Raw genomic sequence first — 18529 nt, 5'->3', positions numbered from 1 at the left:
GGTCGATGGGGGGTCAGGCCAGGTGGGGGCACTCACTTTGTAGCTGAGGTAAATAAGAAGCATGGTCTCCAGGAAGCTTATTATGGCCACGATGACCTAGGAGGGGCGGAGCCTGAGTGGGGCTGGGGGGGAGCAGGGCCCACCCGGAGCCACACCCCCCACTCACCTGAATCGCCCACAGAGTCATCTTTCTTTCCACCCAAAGGATGGGCGCCCTGGGGAGGGAGGGAGGTGAGCCTCGGGCTGTTGTCCCCCAGCCCCCGGGGGCCTCTGCTGACCCCAAGCCGCTTCTTGGTGGATGGAGGGCACCAGCCTTGTCCCCGGAGGGAACAAGAACAGGAGGGGGAGGGGAGGCTCCCCAGGAAAGGAGGCCAGGCCCGAAGCTGGGGGCCATGGGGCAGGGCTGCAGGCTCAGCGGGGCCCTTCACCCTGGACAGGCTCCCTGGGGCAAGGGCAGACTGAGCCCGGGGCTCCCTTCCTCCCTGGCTGGACTCGGGCTCCCGGGAGGTGCAGGCCAGTGGGGGAGGGGGCAGGGTCTGTCAGAACGCTGGTGGTCACAAGGAACAGGGCTGTCTGCACAGGGGCTCTGGGTGATGGGGACGAATTGAGGCCAGAAACCTGAAGCCCCTCCATCCAGGAGGTGGCCGAGCCCCGGGGGACTCCTAAACTCTGGACTGGGCATCGTGGTTGCTCTGGGGCCACTTCCACTGCCTGCCAGGGACACGGCTCTCCTCACCCACAGGAGGGGCAGCCACGAGTGACTTGAGGCCCTCCCTTCTGCCCCCCTCCCCACCCACGGTCGTTGGGCTGAGCTGGAGTGGGGGGGCTGCTGAGTCAAGTCACATGTGGTGATGTCTAGAATTCTAACACCGCCCCTGAGCCCTCAGGTGCTCTGCAGGGACAGCCCGGGGCCATCCCAGCGCCCAGGCTGCACATCCGTCCCGAGGGGCCGGGCCAGGGCAGGGGCCCGGAGCTGGCCGAGGAACTCACCAATTGATCTCGGACGAGGAGCCGTTGAAGGTGTAATTCTGCTTTGGGCAGCCCCAGCTGTGTGGAGAGACAGAGCTGGCCCAGCCGAGCCCCCGGAGAGACGCTTCCCAAGGTTGCCGTGGGCTCAGGGAGCACGGTGGGTGACCACCCACCCCACCCAGGGCCAGCCCCCTGAATCTCAGGCTAAGAGGCAGCCCACCCCCACCCCGCAGACCCCCAGGCAGGCAGGGTGGGAAAGCACGTGACACTGGAACAGGAAAGGCAGAGCCCAGGGAAGAGTTGGGGATTCCGCCTGTCTGACAGGAGGTTGCTGGGGAGGGTCGGGTGTGGTTGGAGGTGGACCGCAGAGCACTCAGTGCCTCCCGGAGACCGGAGCTGCCGCAAACAAGGCTGGACGATATGTGAGAGACAGGGAAGGAAAGCTGAGCTCCCACCCAGAGGTGCTGACTCCGAGACGCATGTCCTGAGTCACTCCCAAGAACAAGCCTCTACACCAGCTGGATGCCCAGCCCCTGGGAAGGTGGTAGGGGCATGGCAGACCTGCTCATTCTGCCCCACAATGTAACCAACTCCAGGGTCACTGACCAAGGGGAACTCACTCTCACAGAGCCCCATGGTTATAGGCAGCTCCCTCCTCCTTTTCTTCCAACTGACCCACTTCCCTTGAGCCTTACTGGGCTACTGTTGCAAAATCAATGCTCACAGACGTGGCTGGCTGTCCTCCCAACCACCCACCATCCATCTACCATCCATCCATCCACCTGACATTCATTCATCCATCCATCACCATCCATCCGTCCACTTACCATCCCTCCAACCATCCATCCACCATCCATCTATCCGTTCATCCATTCATCCATCTACCCACCCATCTACCCATCCATCACCATCCATCCGTCCACTTACCATCCCTCCAGCCATCCATCCACCATCCATCTATCCATCCATCCATCTACCCACCCATCTACCCATCCATCCATCCACCATCCATCCATCACCATCCATCCGTCCACTTACCATCCCTCCAACCATCCATCCACCATCCATATTCATCCATCCATCACCATCCATCCGTCCACTTACCATCCCTCCACCATCCATCTATCCACCATCCATCCATCCATCTACCCACCCATCTACCCATCCATCCATCCTTCCAAACATTCATCCACCATCCATCCAACCATTCATCTACCATCCATGTGGCATCTATCCATCCATCCATGTACCCACCATCCATTCATCCACCATTGACCATCCATCCATTGACCATCCACCCATCCATCCATTCATCCACTCACCATCCATCCATCCACCAACCACCCATCCATCCATTCTCCATTTGACAATGCATTATTCATCCATCCATCCACCATCTGTAATTCATTCATTCATCTAACCAACCATTCATCCACCATCATCTGTCCGTCCATCCATCTGACCATTCATCTACCATTCACCCACCATCATCCATCCATCCATCCATCGGTCAACTTATCATCCATCCACCTGTCCATCCACCATCCAACCATTCACCTACCAACCACCATCTATCCTTCCATGCACCCATCCATCATCCATCCATCAACTGTCCATCCAACCATCCATCCATCAACTATTCACCCACCCATCAACCAACCACCCACCCAACCACCCACCCACCCATCCATCCAACCATTCATCTACTATCCATCCATCCACTGTCCATAATTCATCCATCCATCTACCCAACCATTCATCTACTATCCATCCATCCACTGATTCACCCACCATCNGCCAGCCAGGAGGTCGGGGAGCGGGGTGGAGGTCGGGGAGAGGGGTGGGGGGGACAAGCCAGCCAGGAGGTCGGGGAGCAGGGTGGGGGTCGATGGGGGGTCAGGCCAGGTGGGGGCACTCACTTTGTAGCTGAGGTAAATAAGAAGCATGGTCTCCAGGAAGCTTATTATGGCCACGATGACCTAGGAGGGGCGGAGCCTGAGTGGGGCTGGGGGGGAGCAGGGCCCACCCGGAGCCACACCCCCCACTCACCTGAATCGCCCACAGAGTCATCTTTCTTTCCACCCAAAGGATGGGCGCCCTGGGGAGGGAGGGAGGTGAGCCTCGGGCTGTTGTCCCCCAGCCCCCGGGGGCCTCTGCTGACCCCAAGCCGCTTCTTGGTGGATGGAGGGCACCAGCCTTGTCCCCGGAGGGAACAAGAACAGGAGGGGGAGGGGAGGCTCCCCAGGAAAGGAGGCCAGGCCCGAAGCTGGGGGCCATGGGGCAGGGCTGCAGGCTCAGCGGGGCCCTTCACCCTGGACAGGCTCCCTGGGGCAAGGGCAGACTGAGCCCGGGGCTCCCTTCCTCCCTGGCTGGACTCGGGCTCCCGGGAGGTGCAGGCCAGTGGGGGAGGGGGCAGGGTCTGTCAGAACGCTGGTGGTCACAAGGAACAGGGCTGTCTGCACAGGGGCTCTGGGTGATGGGGACGAATTGAGGCCAGAAACCCGAAGCCCCTCCATCCAGGAGGTGGCCGAGCCCCGGGGGACTCCTAAACTCTGGACTGGGCATCGTGGTTGCTCTGGGGCCACTTCCACTGCCTGCCAGGGACACGGCTCTCCTCACCCACAGGAGGGGCAGCCACGAGTGACTTGAGGCCCTCCCTTCTGCCCCCCTCCCCACCCACGGTCGTTGGGCTGAGCTGGAGTGGGGGGGCTGCTGAGTCAAGTCACATGTGGTGATGTCTAGAATTCTAACACCGCCCCTGAGCCCTCAGGTGCTCTGCAGGGACAGCCCGGGGCCATCCCAGCGCCCAGGCTGCACATCCGTCCCGAGGGGCCGGGCCAGGGCAGGGGCCCGGAGCTGGCCGAGGAACTCACCAATTGATCTCGGACGAGGAGCCGTTGAAGGTGTAATTCTGCTTTGGGCAGCCCCAGCTGTGTGGAGAGACAGAGCTGGCCCAGCCGAGCCCCCGGAGAGACGCTTCCCAAGGTTGCCGTGGGCTCAGGGAGCACGGTGGGTGACCACCCACCCCACCCAGGGCCAGCCCCCTGAATCTCAGGCTAAGAGGCAGCCCACCCCCACCCCGCAGACCCCCAGGCAGGCAGGGTGGGAAAGCACGTGACACTGGAACAGGAAAGGCAGAGCCCAGGGAAGAGTTGGGGATTCCGCCTGTCTGACAGGAGGTTGCTGGGGAGGGTCGGGTGTGGTTGGAGGTGGACCGCAGAGCACTCAGTGCCTCCCGGAGACCGGAGCTGCCGCAAACAAGGCTGGACGATATGTGAGAGACAGGGAAGGAAAGCTGAGCTCCCACCCAGAGGTGCTGACTCCGAGACGCATGTCCTGAGTCACTCCCAAGAACAAGCCTCTACACCAGCTGGATGCCCAGCCCCTGGGAAGGTGGTAGGGGCATGGCAGACCTGCTCATTCTGCCCCACAATGTAACCAACTCCAGGGTCACTGACCAAGGGGAACTCACTCTCACAGAGCCCCATGGTTATAGGCAGCTCCCTCCTCCTTTTCTTCCAACTGACCCACTTCCCTTGAGCCTTACTGGGCTACTGTTGCAAAATCAATGCTCACAGACGTGGCTGGCTGTCCTCCCAACCACCCACCATCCATCTACCATCCATCCATCCACCTGACATTCATTCATCCATCCATCACCATCCATCCGTCCACTTACCATCCCTCCAACCATCCATCCACCATCCATCTATCCGTTCATCCATTCATCCATCTACCCACCCATCTACCCATCCATCACCATCCATCCGTCCACTTACCATCCCTCCAACCATCCATCCACCATCCATATTCATCCATCCATCACCATCCATCCGTCCACTTACCATCCCTCCAGCCATCCATCCACCATCCATCTATCCACCATCCATCCATCCATCTACTCATCCATCTATACACCCATCCATCACCATCCATCCGTCCACTTACCATCCCTCCAACCATCCATCCACCATCCATATTCATCCATCCATCACCATCCATCCGTCCACTTACCATCCCTCCACCATCCATCTATCCACCATCCATCCATCCATCTACCCACCCATCTACCCATCCATCCATCCTTCCAAACATTCATCCACCATCCATCCAACCATTCATCTACCATCCATGTGGCATCTATCCATCCATCCATGTACCCACCATCCATTCATCCACCATTGACCATCCATCCATTGACCATCCACCCATCCATCCATTCATCCACTCACCATCCATCCATCCACCAACCACCCATCCATCCATTCTCCATTTGACAATGCATTATTCATCCATCCATCCACCATCTGTAATTCATTCATTCATCTAACCAACCATTCATCCACCATCATCTGTCCGTCCATCCATCTGACCATTCATCTACCATTCACCCACCATCATCCATCCATCCATCCATCGGTCAACTTATCATCCATCCACCTGTCCATCCACCATCCAACCATTCACCTACCAACCACCATCTATCCTTCCATGCACCCATCCATCATCCATCCATCAACTGTCCATCCAACCATCCATCCATCAACTATTCACCCACCCATCAACCAACCACCCACCCAACCACCCACCCACCCATCCATCCAACCATTCATCTACTATCCATCCATCCACTGTCCATAATTCATCCATCCATCTACCCAACCATTCATCTACTATCCATCCATCCACTGATTCACCCACCATCTACTTTCCATCCAATACACCATTCATCCACCATGCACTCTTTCATAATTTATCCATCCACCCACCTATCCACCCATTCTATCCATAACCTCCACCAGGCCCCTCTTCCATCCATTTGCCCTCCCCCCTGTCCATCCATGTGCTAGGCACTGGGCAATGAATATGATAGATGTGGTCCCTGTAGGGTTGTGGAACCAGATGTCTCAAGAGCCTCTGGGAATGGAAGAAGGTGGGATGAACTCAGGAAAGTGGCTTGAAAGGCAGAGTCCCCAGTTTTCCTTCTCAAGCCACCATGGCTGAATCTGTGCAACCCCACCTGGGATAAAGACAGGAGGGGTTCTAAGCGAGGGGGAAAGAATGTCTGGCTTGGGGACACCAGGCCCAGCTGCACACAGGGGGTTAAGTGCAACTTGCACTGTCCTTAGGCCCCAGCTTCCTCCCTGGCTCGGCCTGGGAGCCCAGTGGCCATGCTTTACCCTCAGGGAAGAGGCGGGAAAAATCTGCCCTGAGGAGTGAGCCCGTTCACCCAGATGGCAGTGATGACCAGACCGCCCGACCTGACGGTAGGGCCCTCAGCATCCGAGTGCCCACTCTTAGTGTGAGCAGCTAAGGACACTCACTCCGCGTGAGCTCAGGAGAAGCAGAGACTGAGCCAAAGAGAAAACCATAAGAAAGAATCTGGGTTACAGACGTCGCCTCAGGAAGAGCGGGAAAGCAGTGCCTGCCTGAAGCGAGAAGGAACTCTCAGAAATTAAAGCACGATGCGGAAAGATTGAGCCGGCTGCAGGTAAATCTAAGGAAGTCACACAAGAGGAGAAACGGGAGACAGGCTCGTCCAGAACCACACGCCCAGGCATCGGGAGCCCAGAGACAGCGGAGGGGAATGGGTGCAATCTTCCAAGGCCGTGTTCTTCCTGGTCCGGCGTGGGAGAGAAGGGGCCACGCCAAGGGGTCCCACAGACTGCCAGACACAGGCACAGAGAGAAGACTCCACCAGCCCGTTGGGAAGAAAAGTGTGCTTCCCACAAGGATGACGAGCAGAAACGGTAGCAGGAAGACCACGTGGCGAGAGGGGTCGTGGCCGATTCCCCTGCATTTGGGAGCTGCGGGACAACTCAGACCTGAAGGGTGGGCCGCGTGTGCTCCATGCCAGTGAGGGGGTCCAGGAGGGGCAGGTGGGACCACGAGCAGCCCCGAGAAAGGGACCAAGAGGCCCTGCCTGGCTTGTATCCTGCCCCCTCCCCGGCTGAAGGCAGCACAGAGCCGCTCGCTGAGCCCCTCCCATGCACCACTGGACGCACACCCAGCCACAGTCCACGCCAGGGCGCCCTTCTCCCCGAGCTGAGCCCGTTGGTCAGCAGGACCCTGAGTGCAGCACCCTGGGCCCAGCTCTGTGGGGGAGGACATTGGGAAAGGACTCCTTGAGGGGCCGGGCTCACACCCCATGCTGACCCTATCAGCCTCTGTCCCGGCAAGCTGCCGTGAGACCCCAGGGCACCCACCATCCAATCCCCAGGGCTGGGTCGTCGAGCAGCACGCGGACGATGTACAGCAAGCAGGTGAGCAGCTTTAGGGAGAAGTTGAACAGCCGGATCCTCAGGCCTGCAGCGGATGGGGGACAGGTCAGGGCTCCTGGGCCACCGGAGTCCCACTGCAGCCCCTGCCAACAGCTCCGCCTGTGCACCCGGAGCCCCTGGACTAGGCCGCCCCCAGGGACTGAGGGACTGTTCTGCACTGTCAGGGGCTGCTACTGGGCCAGCCTCTGAGAGCCTCCATCCCTGTCCCGCCTTACAGATGGGGGTGCAGACGGCTCTCCACGCCACTCACTCCTGGGAACAGGAGGGTGGGGGTCTGGGGGGCACACTGATGGACTAAGACCTGGGGGTACCACCTGCATGCCCCATCCTGCATCCCAGGAAGGGTCGGAGGTGGCCAAGGTCCTGCTGGGAAAGCAGGTGGAGGGAACCTGTCGGGGGAGGAGTGGGGTTGCACGGAGGGGACCAGGGAACCTTGCAGGGTGTGGGTAGGAGGGCCCCAAGCCCAGCCTGGTGTCCAGCACGGGGGCAGGGTCCCCACAGTTTCCGGGTCCCATCTCCCACTGGGGGAAGGTGGCTTGAAGCTGAGACCAGGGGCCTTCCCACCCTGCCCTGTGCCCACCGCTCACTGACATAGCACCCCCCCCCGCTGCAGGCCCTCCCCCAACAGGCGCCCCACTCACTGGATCTCTGGTTTTTGATGAAAAACAGCTTGAGCCGCTCCTTGAAGGTGTTCTCGTTGACGTAGAACTCCACCTGGACCCTGGGGGGGAGAGGGGCATGGGGAGCTCTGGCCAGTGGAAGCTTGAGCAGGGCCAGACCCGCTACTCCCGCATGGCAGGAGCCCAGCAGACAGACAGACAGAGGGCGGTGGCGGGATGAGGAGTGCACCCCCCTCCCCCCGCCAGAGCGACCAATGCACTGGCATGGTCCTGGCAGACCTGCCCGCCCACCCTTGCAAAGCCGCTGGGCACAGCTGGGGGCTGGTCAGAGGCCACCCGCTCAGCCCCAGGGCCCCTGGAGGTGAACACCCACGGGCCCCCAGCCTTGACTGTCACAGGCAGCCAGCCTTCCGAGTTAAATACTCCGTGCGTGGCCCTCAGCACGGACTCAAAACCTGCCAGCTCATCTATATAGAATGTTCTGGAAGCTGATAGTTGCTCTGTCTGATGGCCCCTGGTGGCTGTGCCCTGAGACTCGCTGCAGCCTGTAGGATGGTCAGACAGAGGGGCCAGCAAGATGTGACCTTCCCTGCACTCGCCATCAGGCCCGCCCTGGGCCCCTCCAGCCCGGGCTGCTCTCAGGCTCACCGAACACCTGGCGAATGCCCACATGCTCCGAGTCCTGCCCAGACACCCAGCATCCTGGCACAGACCACAGCCGACCCAGCACGTCAGTGAGGGAGTCGCCCTGGGGAAGGGCCATCTGGTCCCCTGGGGGTAACATGGAGCCTGAGGCAATGGGCCACTGCCCGCCAGTGCCCTGGCCTCAGTCAGGGGCCTCCTGTGGCCGCTGTGCCCAGCATGCCTGCCTGCTGGGGGCTCGGGGCTCCCCAGAATGGAAACTCTGGTGTTGACAGCAAGCAGGACAGGCAGAGCGTGGTTCTGGACCCAGGGCTCCTGTGGCCAGCAGGGCTGTCCTCCCCCGGGCCTCCTGGCCATCGTCCACCAGGGCAGGGGGCTCTGACATGTGGTGGGGGGGCTGTGAACCGAGGCTCTGGCTCCCACTGAGGCAGAAACCAGCACGGCTCTCACCCTGACAGCTCACGGGGCTGCTCGGCCTGGGGCTGGCTGCCCCATCTCCAGGAAGCGTCTGCAACAGTCCTCATTCCCCAAAGCCTGTTCTGGGCAGGGTACGTGACATAGCCGTGGTGGCCGTCCGGACCTGCCCCGGTGGTGGGCCCCAGGGAGGGGCCTCGGGCAGGCCACTGGCACCTCCCTGACCTGCTCCAGGCTGGGGCCCTTGGCCCCAGCCACAGTGGTCTCTGCTGGCCACAGGGCTCAAGAAAGGCCCCAGAGGATGCAGGGATGGCGTGGGCCCCTCTCTACTCTTGCGTCCTGGTGCAGGGCAGTCACCCAGCCACACCCTGGACTCCCGGAGCCGAGCAGCAGGAAGAGCCTCCCACAGACCAGTGGGGTCCAAACCCAGAGCCAGCTGCCAATGTACCCCGTGGTACCCCAGCACATGCCCTGTACCCCAGCACACGCCCCGTACCCCAGCACACGCCCCATACCCCAGCACACGCCTGTACGCCAGCACGCCCCCTGTACCCCAGCACACGCCCTGTACCCCAGCACGCCCCCTGTACCCCAGCACGCCCCCTGTACCCCAGCGTGCCCTCTGTACCCCAGCGTGCCCTCTGTACCCCAGCATAGCCCATGGTACCCCAACACACGCCTGGTATCCCAGCACACGCCCTGCACCCCAGCACACCCCCTGTACCCCAGCACACGCCCCATACCCCAGCACACGCCTGTACGCCAGCACGCCCCCTGTACCCCAGCACACGCCCTGTACCCCAGCACGCCCCCTGTACCCCAGCACGCCCCCTGTACCCCAGCGTGCCCTCTGTACCCCAGCGTGCCCTCTGTACCCCAGCATAGCCCATGGTACCCCAACACACGCCTGGTATCCCAGCACACGCCCTGCACCCCAGCACACCCCCTGTACCCCAGCACACGCCCCATACCCCAGCACACGCCTGTACGCCAGCACGCCCCCTGTACCCCAGCACACGCCCTGTACCCCAGCACGCCCCCTGTACCCCAGCCTGCCCTCTGTACCCCAGCACACCCCATGGTACCCCAACACACACCTGGTATCCCAGCACGCCCCGTACCCCCCGCGCACGCCCCGTACCCCAGCACACGCCCTCTGTACCCCAGCACACCCTCTGTATCCCAGTGCACCCTCTGTACCCCAGCATACCTCATGGTATCCCAGCATAGCCCATGGTACCCCAACACACGCCTGGTATCCCAGCACACGCCCTGCACCCCAGCGTGCCCCCTGTACCCCAGTGTGCCCTCTGTAACCCAGCACACGCCCTATACCCAGCACACCCTGTACCCCACTGAACCCCAGCACAGGCTCCTTTCCTCTCTCCTCAGAGCACCCCCTGCTCTCTGGGCTTCTTTTGGAACCTGAATCCCACCTTCCGCTGTACGTGCCACCTGGAGCTGGGTCGGGGGCCCGACGGTCTCTTTGGGGAGTTGGTCAGACAAGCCTGGCTGGGCCTGGGCCCAGTCTGCTCAGGTCAGGGGACAGATTGAACTCTGTGAGCCCAAGGGACTCCCCGGGGCCCCAGAGCACCCAGCTCAGGAGCAGACCTTCCCTGCCACTCTGGCCCTGCCACGGCAAAGCCTCAACACAGAGGTGTCCCCACCCCGCCTATGCCATCCACTCAGGCTTGTCCCCTGGCAGGGCCCTTACCTGGCCAGCAAGGCCCTGCCTGGGGCCCTCGGGCTCCTTCCTCCTCAGCCTCCCAGGGCACTGACCACGCTGCCCTCCCGCCCCTACCCGCTCTGGTCACCTCCCTCTTCCCCAGACTCCTTGGCTATCCCCCCTCCCAGCTCTGAACGTGCAATGCCCCAGGGCTGGTCACAGGTCCCTCTCGATGCCCATCTGGCCCTCTTGTGCAGGGGGACTTGGAAACCCCAGCTCTCCTCTGATCCCCCTGCTGCCCTCCGTCAGTGCCCCTGAGGGTGTTGCTCCCTAGACCAAGCAGGACCAGCCCCTCCCCCACGTCAGACCTCAGACCCACCTCCCCGGGGCCACCCTCTATGCCTCTGAGAGCCCCTGTTCCGTGGGCTCCACTCCCTTCCAGGGGTCCCACCACTCCTGCCTCCCTTGCCTGTTCCTGCTGGAAGGCTGGATCCCAGCAGGTGACACAAAGGGCCGGAGGCCAAAGTCCCTAGCTCCTTCCTGCTCTCTCTGTTGGAAAAACCCAGGGACCCCTAGCTCCTTCCCCGGCACTCCCAACCCTAACCCAACCTTGCCCCCTGCCCCCACTTTCCGCCAGCCCCTTGCTGCACGGGAGCCTTTCCCGGTCCCCCTCTGCTGCCCAGGCCCATGGGGTCAGGAATACTGACCTGGGGCTGGTTGGGGCCCACACACCTTCTCTTCCAGGGCCCCTGGCCCCTCCCCTGCTCCCCAGAAGTGGAACCCTAGTCACTCCTCGGCCAGCCTTTGTCCCCTTGTGGGGGCAGCTGCAGACACCCATCGGGACAGCCCCCAAGGCGGTCGGTGGTCAGTGGTCAGTGGCCTGCAATGAGGCAAGAAGGGCTGGTGGACGTGGCCACGTGGATCAAGCCTGCAGGGCCAGGGAGCATCAGGAAGCCTCCCTCACGTTTAATTTTTCATGAGCCGTGGCTGCCCACTTCTAGCACCGTCATGAGAGCAAATGACAAACCGTCCATTTATCCTGAGGTACAGGTAAGGTGATGAGCGTAATTAGGCCCAAAGGGGCGCCGGGCCAACGCAGGAGGAAACGCCTTCCAGAGCTGCCCAGACCCCGCAGCCCCAGGTTCACGGCACAGGATGGGCCTGGCTGCAGGCTGGGCGAGCTCGTGGGAAGAAGCAAGGGGGCCGGGGTCACAGACGGTCTGGCCTGGCAGAGGCCCTGGTCCTCGCAGCCCGGCTGCTCCATGGCCCCGGCACCAGTCTGAGCCCCGGCCTCAGCTGGGAAACGAACAGCGACAGGCCCATCTGCCCCGGCGTCTTGAGGGTGCCAGGCCGGGGCCTTGGCTCTGAAGACTTTATCTGCTGTCTCTGCATCTCAGGCTTCTCCCCAGGGTCCGGCTGACCGCTCGCTCCTGGATGGAGGACTGAGTGCGGGGCCTGGGGCCTGGGACGTACCAGCTCGGATGGTGCCAGTGATCAGGGCTGATCTGATTCTGGGTCTCCCCAGTGGCCTGCTCTGTTGCTCACATCGCCCCAGAAAGATGGGCCCCGGGCCATAAATCACATGTGTGGCTACAGGCGGCGTGTGGCTGATGCCCTCTGTGGGTGGGGGTGTGACCTGGCTGGGGCCGCCCCTCCCCCGATGGCTGGTCTGGCTGCAGCTCAAGGCCCTGAGATGGGGTGGGTGACCAGGCTCACAGGAAGCCGCCCGAGGGAGGGCTGGGAGAGGGGACCTGGGAACGCACACACAGTGCTGTGGCCTCGGGGCTCGGGGTCGGCATCCAGGGCCAGCGAACAGTGCCTGAGCGCACAGGCCAGGGTCCGTTCTCGGCAGGAGGCCTGGAGGGAAGGGCTGGGTGTGCTGCCAGGGGCCCGGGAAGAAGGTCTAAGGTAGGAGCGGATAGACCTGGTCTGGGGCCCAGAGGCTGTGGGGAGCCTGCGGCTCAGACAGTCCCTGGCTTCCCACCTGGGGTCAGGCCACCAACTCTGAGGCCCGGACGGGCCAAACCTAGGCCCCATCCCTGGGAGAGTCCTCAGCCCTGGCTCGTCTGCCCTCAGACTTGAGCAGCTCTCAGGCTGGTGAGGGTAGGGGTCCAGGCCGAGCAGACAAAAGCCACCTCACTGAGTCCTGCCATGGGGCCCCTCAGAGGGCTCCAGGCAGACTCATCCCGCCATGCACAGAAAGAAAGGTCCAGCAAGGCAGGAGACCGGCCACATCACCCAGTGGCTCACAGGCACTGGGGGCCCTGTGCTCCCTATGGGACCAGGGACTCTTGAATGTTTGGGGTGGAAGGTCAGTCCCCACCTGGCTTCTGTTTGAGCGAGGCCCACCACCTGTCTGGGCCCCACCATCTTGCCCACGCTGGAGTGGAACCAAGGAGACCCCCTTTCACTGGCAAAGCAGCTCAAACCTCCCCCCCCCCGCTGCCAGGACAGGACCCGCCAGGCAAGGGGGGCTGCCCAGCGATGAGCCAGGTGGGGGAGGCTGAGGGCCGTCCATCTCCCTGCTGACCAGCAGGCTGACCGGTGGGCCAACAGGCAGGCCCCGGAAGCAGGCCTTCCAGGGAATCCTGGCAGGCAGCTCAGGCAGATGGTCTGGGCCCCGCGGTCGGCCTGAGGGGAGGGTGGCCAGACACGAAGCACACGGCCACGGGCCAGGCCCACCCGCGTGGCCACAACAGCCGTGCACTCACATGGGGCCGAGATCCGACTGCCCGCTTCCCTTGGTCTGCGGCGGTGTGCTGTCCTCCGCGCCGGAGCTCACAGACCGACGGGCCAGAGAAAGGGCAGGGCCCAGGCCTACCTGCCAACCCTGAGGCCAGCTATTCTGAGAAAGGGCAGAGCTTGTGCGCAGCCCAGGGACCCAGAGCAGGACAGACGTGTGACTGGCCCCACCCCCGCGCATGGGCACTTCCTGAGGCGTGGAGGCGCGGAGCCCTGGCAGGAAGCCTGCGGGGCGGCAGGGCACTGCGGTTGGTGGCGTGGGAACCAAGGCTGCTGTGTCCCCACCACTCCCGGCCCCAAGCTTGCAGACTTGCCCATGGGGGGCTGGCGGCCACGTCCCTCCCACACCCCGACCCTCATCAGGGTGGCTCGGGATCCACCTCAAAGGGTGGCTGGAGAGCGGGCTGAAAGGCTTTCCTCTAGCGCCTGCCCACTGCCGGGGGCATCGCCGGGTCGGGAACCTGGAGGAGCAGAGCAGCCAGGGGGACGGAGAAAGAGCAGGTGGACAGTGGCTTCTCGAACCAGCAGATGAGCTCAGCCTGGGCATTCCCCATAGGGCAGTCCCGCCTGGGACCTGCTGCACGTGTGTCAGAGAGGGCCCTTGTCCGGGCGCCCTTGGCTTGGGGGGGCACTGGGAGAGCCTCCGTGGGCCTCCGTGGGCCCGTGGTGTCTGCTCTACCAGGGACAATGCTGCGGGGGCAGGACCTGCAGCCTTGGCCCTTCGGGAGCCTGCACTGTCCACATCCTCCTGGGGAGCCTGGGGTGCCGGGGGGAGCCCTACGGGCGACGGAGGGGCCTTCCACCCTGCCCGTGACCCACTGTACCACGGGGCCTGGGCCGGCCCAGCCTCCCGGCTCCCACACTCCTGACGGGAGAATCCCGGCCCCAGGTCTCAGGCTGCAGGGAGCCGTGTCAGCAGCCGGAAGTCTGGAGGGGGCGGCGTCGCTGCTGACAATGTCAGCGAGTGAAATCAGGTCCCACTTGGCGGCCACACTGAATGCTGGGGGCCTGGGCGGGCTGTGTTTCCTCCAAGGAGGACTCCTGTCTCCCGGCCTCAAAGCCACCCTCCGCTAGACCTAGATCTGAGCTGAAGCCCAAAGAGCCAAGTGCCCGGCGGCCGGCCCTGCACGCGTCACCCAGGCCGGCTGAGGCTGCTGAGGGTCCCGGCAGTCATCTGCATGCCTGTCCCCCTACGGGGGTCCCAAGGGCAGTGGCCCCCACTGGGGGTGGCTGCCTCGGACAGCCCTGTTTCCCACTCCAGGGCTCCTCCCCGGGGACTGCCTGCTGTTCCGTGCTCAGCCTCAGCTTCAGCCCCCAGGCCCGCAGTTCTGTTGGTGCAGGGAGGTGGTGGCTGGTGCCGCCTCGGGCCTGCTCCTGCCTGGAGTCTCCCCCAGAAGCCGCAGGGCCTGAGTCCCTGTCCCCCCCCCCCCGGCTCCGCTGCGGGTGCAAGGATGCTCGTCTGTCCCTGCTTCGGCCCCCTCCCTGCAAGCACTTACTGAGACAGGGAGGAGTCCAGACTGACATCTTCCACGGGAAGCCTGGGGACAGACACAGGTGGTCACGTCAACACGGAAGACGGATGGACCAAGGGCCTGGACTCCTGGACCAGGCGGGGGCACGGACTCTCAAGGAGACTCTGGGCAGGTGTGAGGGAAGCAGGGACGCACCCATGTGCTTGCTCCCCCCGCCCAGACCCACGGAGCCCCCAGACAGGCAGAGGTGTCCACGGGAGGCAGCCCGCAGGGGCAGTGACCGCATCTGGCTTCCCTGGTGCCCGAGAAAGCAGCACAGCGCAGGCAGCAGCTGGCACACGTGCCCCCTGCCCAGGCTGGATCCCACCCAAGGCCAAGGCCAAGGCCATCCGCCTTCAGCCCAGGAATTAGGAAAGGATCAGCCCGTTTGGCAAGTTCTCACTGTCCCTGCTCCCGCCAAGCCTGCCCCAGGCACCACGACCCCGGCTCCAAGGAAAGTCCCCACTTTCCACCCGGGAAGCTGATGGGGCAAGGGCCAGTTCCCACACAAGACGGGACAGCCAGGGCTCCCTGGTCTCAAGTCTGCCCACCTCCCCTCTGCTCCCCTGCTCTCTGCGGGCCTGGCCACAGAGCCCACCAGCCCTGCATCTTGACTTCCCAGTGAGAGGACAGGTCGAGGCTGGGAGCTGATGTTTCTTAGGGGGTGCCCAGGTGCGCCCCCTCCACGGACCAGCAACCACAGCTGCTGCCCTTTGGACCGCCGGCCCTAGGGTTCTGCCAGCCTGGCCACATGCAGCAGACACTGAGATGGCTGGGCCTGGGCTGGAGGGGGTGCTGGGAGGGACAGGCTGGTGGGAGCTATGGGGCTCAGGGCACTGGCCGCTGGGGGGCTGGCGGGGGCATGTGTGTGCAGAAAGTCTACTCTGCTGAGGATGTGTCCATCTGGAAGACTTCAGGCCCTCTCTTAATCCTCAAAGCAACCACGTTCCAGAAGAGAAAGCACAGGTTCAGAGAGGACCTCAGCCTTCCCAAGGCCACGGGCAGGGAGGAAGGAGCCGGCCTGTAGGGCTGGGGCAGCCCCTCACCCTGGGCCAGGCCACAGGCACACATCCACCCACTCCCTGGGCAGGGCCCTCTGGGTGGGCAGGCTCCCCTCCTAGTGCCCCAGCCTGCAGCTCTTGGTGCTTGGGTGGGCAAGGCAGGGTGGCAGGACACTCCGGGGAATGAGGTCTGGACGGGGTGTGCCGGGGGGCTGGGCTCTGCACGGAGCAGGGGAAACCAGGGCTTCACCAGGGCTCAGCCCGGAGTCACGGGGAGCTTCTGGCAGATTCTGCATGTTTGTCCGGTTTGGGTTCCCTTTCGTTGGCCCAGGCACTGCCCCAGGCCCTGAGCTGGGGTGACAGCTGCACCAGAGGGTGGCAGGGGCCTGGCAGGGCCACAGCCGTTGTGGTGGAGCCAGGAACTCACGGAGAGCGGGTCGGGCGTGCTGGGGGGATGTGGGGAGTGGCAGGGCTCCTGGAGGAGCACGGGGGCCACATGAAGGGGAGGAGGGCGAGTGGACCTGTGGGGGAGGGTCTTCTGCCTGCTGCTGTTGGACCGTGAAGGCAGGCTTGGGGTCATGGCAAACACATGGGGTCCTGGGAAGAACGGCAGGAAAGCAGGACCACATTGGAGCCCCAAGCACCCCGAGATGTGGAGGCTCCGTGCTGGGCTTGTAGCACCCGGGGAGAGCCTGGCTCAGGAGTGCAGAGTGAAAGGTGTTTCCTGCAGTCCTTGCTCCCCTTCCCTCCTCAGCCCCACAGTTCACAGGAGCTCCCACGGTCCTGCAAGCAGGGATGGGCCCTGCCCCTCCAGGCCCATCCTCAGTGGTCAGAGACGCAGCCACGAGGGACAGACTGCACCCAGTGGCCACACAGTGCAGCCCCCTCCTGGGGCTCACGGGATTCTAACCTGCCAGGCACGCCCCGACCTGTTCCGACCCCGCCCCCGTCGGGCCCCCCTCACCAGGCCCACCTCGCCGGCCCCGCCTCCCCANCGCCCCCCGCCCGCAAGCACCTGGATTCCCCCACTGTACCCCCAAAGCCTGCCTGTCAGCCCAGCTCTGAGGGAGACCCCTCCGAGGATGTCCCCTCCCCTGCAACTCTCAATGGCGGGACACAGACAGCTGGACAGCCAAGCGCATGACTCCTCTGCCCAGGCCTTCCTGTTCCCCCTCCTCCCTGGGAACCCCTCTTCCTCTCTTTCTGCCATGGGGACCCCCCGGCCTCTGCCTGTCGGCTCACACAGGACCTGAGTTCCATCCTGGCCTCTGGCCTTCAGCTCCTCCCCTCCCCCTGGGGCACCCACACTCACAGGAGGGTCCCACTGGCCAGCCTGGGCCCTGCCCCCTGGTGTTCTCCTGGCTGTGCTTCCAGGTACCCCAAACTCAGCCGTCGACGGAGTGCCCCCCACACCCCGCTCCCACTCCTCACAACCCCCAGATCCCCGGATTCTCCCTCCTAGATCGTTCTGCAGCCCTTTCCTTCTCACTGGGGCTGCCATGATGCCTTCCAGGGTACCCAACCAGGTGTCCCCTCCAAGGATGGACCAGTGAGCCCCTCCTTCGGTGCAGAACCCAAACCCTCGGGGTGCGGTTTCCCAGTAATCAGGCCTTTCTTCTCCTGCCCTGTCTGTCCTTCCGGGTCAGCGTGCCTGACCTGCCACAGCACCTGGGAAGAGCAAGGCCACCCAGCACCCATTGTGGGCACTCTCTGCTCCTGTTCAGAATAAACTCCGTGCCATGCACCTAACGTCTGGGGACACAAGGCTGCAGGGCTCCAGGCCCTAATACTGTGTAGCTACAGACCGTTCCCTTTGCTCTGCAGAAGGCGGCCGATGAGGACCCTGTACTTGCTGGGGGCAGAGCAAGTCACCCATGTAAGCGCCAGCACAGAAGTGGGGGCAGGAGAGTGCGGGGATGGGAGAGGGCTTCCTGGAGGAGGTGGCCTTGCCATCTCAGCTCCCATTCTGCACTGCAGGCTCAGATGCAGCCTGGGCAGGACCTGCCTGCCATCTCTGTGTCCCTGCAGGAACAGGGACAGCAAGGGGAGCCAATCTCTTGCAGGGGCTGGACTGGCTGTAACCAGAGCCTCTGGAATCACTGCCCCCCACAGCGTCCAAGAGGTGGAAAGGAGAGGAGAGACATCTGTCCTCAGGGCCTCGGCCAGCACTTGCTTCTTTCCCACCCAGGCTGCCCATTAGCTGCTCCGGGGCCTCTTAGAGGCACTTAATCTCCAGCCTTAGCAGTCTGCTCCGGGGAATGGGGATGCTCTGAGGAGCCAGAAATGGGGTGTGAAGGCAGGGAGGGGCCTGGACAGTCTGTAGCCAGGCAGGAGGGGCAGAGGAGAGGCTCCCTAGGCATCCCTGATCCTGCCATCTGCCAGGCCAAGTCCCTGCCAACCTCCGCCCCAACCTTAAGGAGGCCTGGCACCCCTGCCCCCAGGCTTCGGCCCTGGCTGCTGCCTCTGCCTGGAGGGCCCCTGCCCACCTGCTGGGGTCCCTCCCTGAAGGCCAGCAGCCCTGGGAGCCCCCGCTCTCCTCACCCGGGCCCAGCCTGCACCTCTCTGCCAGACACAGGATTCTGTGCCCACGATGTGTGCCCACACCAGGGCGGGTCTGATTCATCTGTTCCCCCCACAGCATATAGAAGGGCTTCCTGCACAGAGAAGACGCTGGCTAAGTACT

At 63.2% G+C, this 18529-nt stretch overlaps 1 protein-coding gene across 2 annotated transcripts in view; it reads right to left on the bottom strand.

The window, feature by feature from the left end:
* The window catches only part of KCNT1 (potassium sodium-activated channel subfamily T member 1), a 35661-nt gene extending 22150 nt beyond the window's left edge, over positions 1-13511 (bottom strand). The window contains exons 1-6 of one of the 2 annotated variants that reach the window (XM_034664801.1): positions 13304-13511; positions 7892-7971; positions 7176-7275; positions 3843-3899; positions 3019-3067; positions 2889-2948 (exon numbers count right to left, since the gene is read on the bottom strand). In XM_034664801.1, coding sequence (XP_034520692.1) covers positions 2889-2948; positions 3019-3067; positions 3843-3899; positions 7176-7275; positions 7892-7971; positions 13304-13305 — 348 coding nt within the window. In that variant the 5' untranslated portion in view covers positions 13306-13511. Of the gene's footprint in view, positions 1-36; positions 44-166; positions 216-2888; positions 2949-3018; positions 3068-3842; positions 3900-7175; positions 7276-7891; positions 7972-13303 lie in introns of those variants that run through there. The other variant, XM_034664802.1, reaches the window with a different exon arrangement.
* Between the last annotated feature and the right edge of the window lie 5018 nt (positions 13512-18529).

The sequence above is a fragment of the Ailuropoda melanoleuca genome, chromosome 7, assembly GCF_002007445.2.
Source record: "Ailuropoda melanoleuca isolate Jingjing chromosome 7, ASM200744v2, whole genome shotgun sequence".
NCBI lineage: Eukaryota > Metazoa > Chordata > Mammalia > Carnivora > Ursidae > Ailuropoda > Ailuropoda melanoleuca.
The sequence above is the reverse complement of the archived record's forward strand: the minus strand, read 5'-3'. Positions and strand labels throughout refer to the sequence as shown.